At 34.8% G+C, this 2,678-nt stretch overlaps 1 protein-coding gene across 1 annotated transcript in view; it reads right to left on the bottom strand.

Annotated features, from left to right (window-relative positions):
- Positions 1–2,678, bottom strand: part of LOC116851804 (piwi-like protein Siwi) — a 19,061-nt gene that overhangs the window by 10,024 nt on the left and 6,359 nt on the right. The window contains exons 8-9 of the mRNA XM_032831616.1: positions 1,369–1,648; positions 465–817 (exon numbers count right to left, since the gene is read on the bottom strand). Coding sequence (XP_032687507.1) covers positions 465–817; positions 1,369–1,648 — 633 coding nt within the window. The remainder of the gene's footprint in view (positions 1–464; positions 818–1,368; positions 1,649–2,678) is intronic.

Genomic DNA, 2,678 nt, shown 5'->3' with positions numbered 1-2,678 from the left:
ATATATATATATATATATATATATATATATATATATATATATATAAAGCGAAGAAAATGGAAGAACGCACACGTACACGGACGCACACACGGAGCTACTCATTTCAGTATGCCAAACGGCCCACCTCTCTGGCCTATAAGATAGGCCCGCGAACAATCATCCATTTTCTTCACCGGTCATGGCGAGCCGTATGTCCCATCTGCCGTGTCGCCGCGCTCTGATATGCTCAACTATTTTAATTAATATCTCGAAATTTTACATGGTTGTTTGAAAAATGACCTATACAATTTTTGTTCACTTTTATGTGTTTTACTTATATTTTTCTTTTGGTCCGTCTTACGCGGGACACCCTGTACGTACGTACGTACGCACGCACGCACGCACGCACGCACGCACGCACGCACGCACGCACACGAAAAGAGAAGAAGGAGGGAGGGAGAGACAGAGAGAACATGTAGAAGTACCTGGACAGTGCGTCTCTCACGTTCTGAAACAATAACAACCCAGTCTATCAATTCTTTGGCAATTAAACATCGTTTACTTTGCATTTCTCTACCCCAATCGCCACGTGTAGCCCTAACAGGTACATTGCCACCAAATATCAGATCTTCTGGCGGCAAAACCCGTGCATTAATTTCAATCAAGTTTTTATCCAACGTCAGGTTCCATTGATTGAGTTCTTTTTGAACTTCAAGTTTGTCGTGAAGTCTTTTATTAAATGATAACAATCTGTCAATACGATCTGCTGCATTGACGCATGTAAATTGAGTCAAACTTCTCATCATTTGGAAATTGTCTCGCATTGCGTCAGTCAAACCTGAAAGTTACAATAATAATATATTGAAGTAAACAGACAAAATTGAAAAATAAGAAATATGAATAAGTAAACAAATTATACAAAGTAACATTTTCTTGTTGTTTCATTTAGCAAAATACAATAACAAGCGCAGAATAATTGGAATGATTAAGATTCCTGGTCTCTCGGCGTAGAACTCTCGATTGATGACGTCAGAAGTGATAAAACACGTGCTCAAAATTCTTGTAAAATAAAAGGATATATCCGTAAAGTGATCCTTAGGATCACAATTAAGCACATTTGTAAAATATTCCTTTAGTTCTCACAATCAATAAATAATTGATATTTATTGTCACAGCAAAAGTTTTCAGAATATTTTATAAATATATTCAAATCGATTATAAGTGTCATTTAATGTATTATCGTTTTATTTTAATGTATTTTGTAAAAATTTGTATCGTATATTAATATATTGTATTTATTTCTCGGCGCGCAATAACATCGTCAATCGAAAAAACGAAGTCTTAATACTGAAATTACAGATTACCGACAGACTGTAAAATTGCCCATACCTGTAGCACGACATAGTTCAGGTACTAGATAAACAGCATTTCCTTCATCCGCTTGTCGGTCCTTTGGCTTATTTCTTGTCAGAAGCATCGGTTGGTTGAAATCCGTAATTTTGATACCGTATTTCTTATAATAATAATCAACATACGACCTCATTTCGCCGTCTTTCATAGGGAACGTTGATTTTGGATTCGCGTTGTAATCAACATCTTCAATGCGATACGTGTTATTATTATAATCAGTGAGAACTATTGTTCCAACTACCGTAGATGCAAAATTCCTCTATAAATACATACATAATTATTTTGATAATTAATAAAGCTAGAAAAATACATAGAAATGACGCTCATTGCGTATATTTAGTAAAATTCAAAATAAAATAATGATAAATTTTGAATAATGTTATTGACTGCATTCAGCAGGAAAAACACAGGGTTGGGAAGTAACGCGTTACTTGTAACGACGTTACTATTTCGTTACTTTTTTTGGTAACGATTTGGTAACGTCGTTACTTTTTTGTATCAGTAACGAAAAAGTAACGGCATTACATTTTCTTTAATAACGAGTAACGAAATTCATCGTTACTTTTTTACTATAGTGGCTTCTGTACATAGAACGCGGCAACGCTTGCCACGCGACGAAAATTTGCACACGATAAACAATGTGCTGCTACATATAATAAGCCCATTCAACAATAAGCAATAAATCTTAAGTCATAATAAAATTGACCAATCATAGTCGACTATTAGAAGAATAATCTGTAATTCACTGTAATTGGTCAATTTTATTGCGACTTAAAACTTATTACTTATTGTAGAAAGCCTTTAAAGCATGGTCTACAATGAGAACTTAAGCCATAAAATTTAAGCTTTAATCTCTAAGCCGTAAGAAATTATTTTTCTTATAATTGACTGTGATTGGTCAACTTCTTACGGCTTAGGATTTAAAGCTTAAATTTTATGGCTTAGGTTCTCATTGTAGACCACACTTAAGGGGTGTTGCACACGAATTGACATAACAGTAACATAAGACGTACTGTAAGAACTGACCAATCACTTTGAGTATCGTCGAACCGTAAGGTCGCTATTTTTGTGAATACTCGATTGTAATTGGTCCATTTTTACGGTACGTCTTACGTTACTGTTATGTCCATTCGTGTGCAGCGCCCTTCGATTGCAAGAAGAACAATCGACTATGATTAGTCAATTTCTTTGCGACCTTGCGATTTACGATTAATGTAGAATGGGTTTTATGTCGTTATGCAAGAATGTGTGCTTCCCGCTTAAATATCTTATATTTTGTCTATATATAT

The sequence above is a fragment of the Odontomachus brunneus genome, unplaced genomic scaffold, assembly GCF_010583005.1.
Source record: "Odontomachus brunneus isolate Ranch 3 - 2012 unplaced genomic scaffold, Obru_v1 Obru_scaffold_192, whole genome shotgun sequence".
Taxonomy (NCBI): Eukaryota; Metazoa; Arthropoda; class Insecta; order Hymenoptera; family Formicidae; genus Odontomachus; species Odontomachus brunneus.
This window is presented reverse-complemented; position numbering and strand designations above follow the sequence as displayed.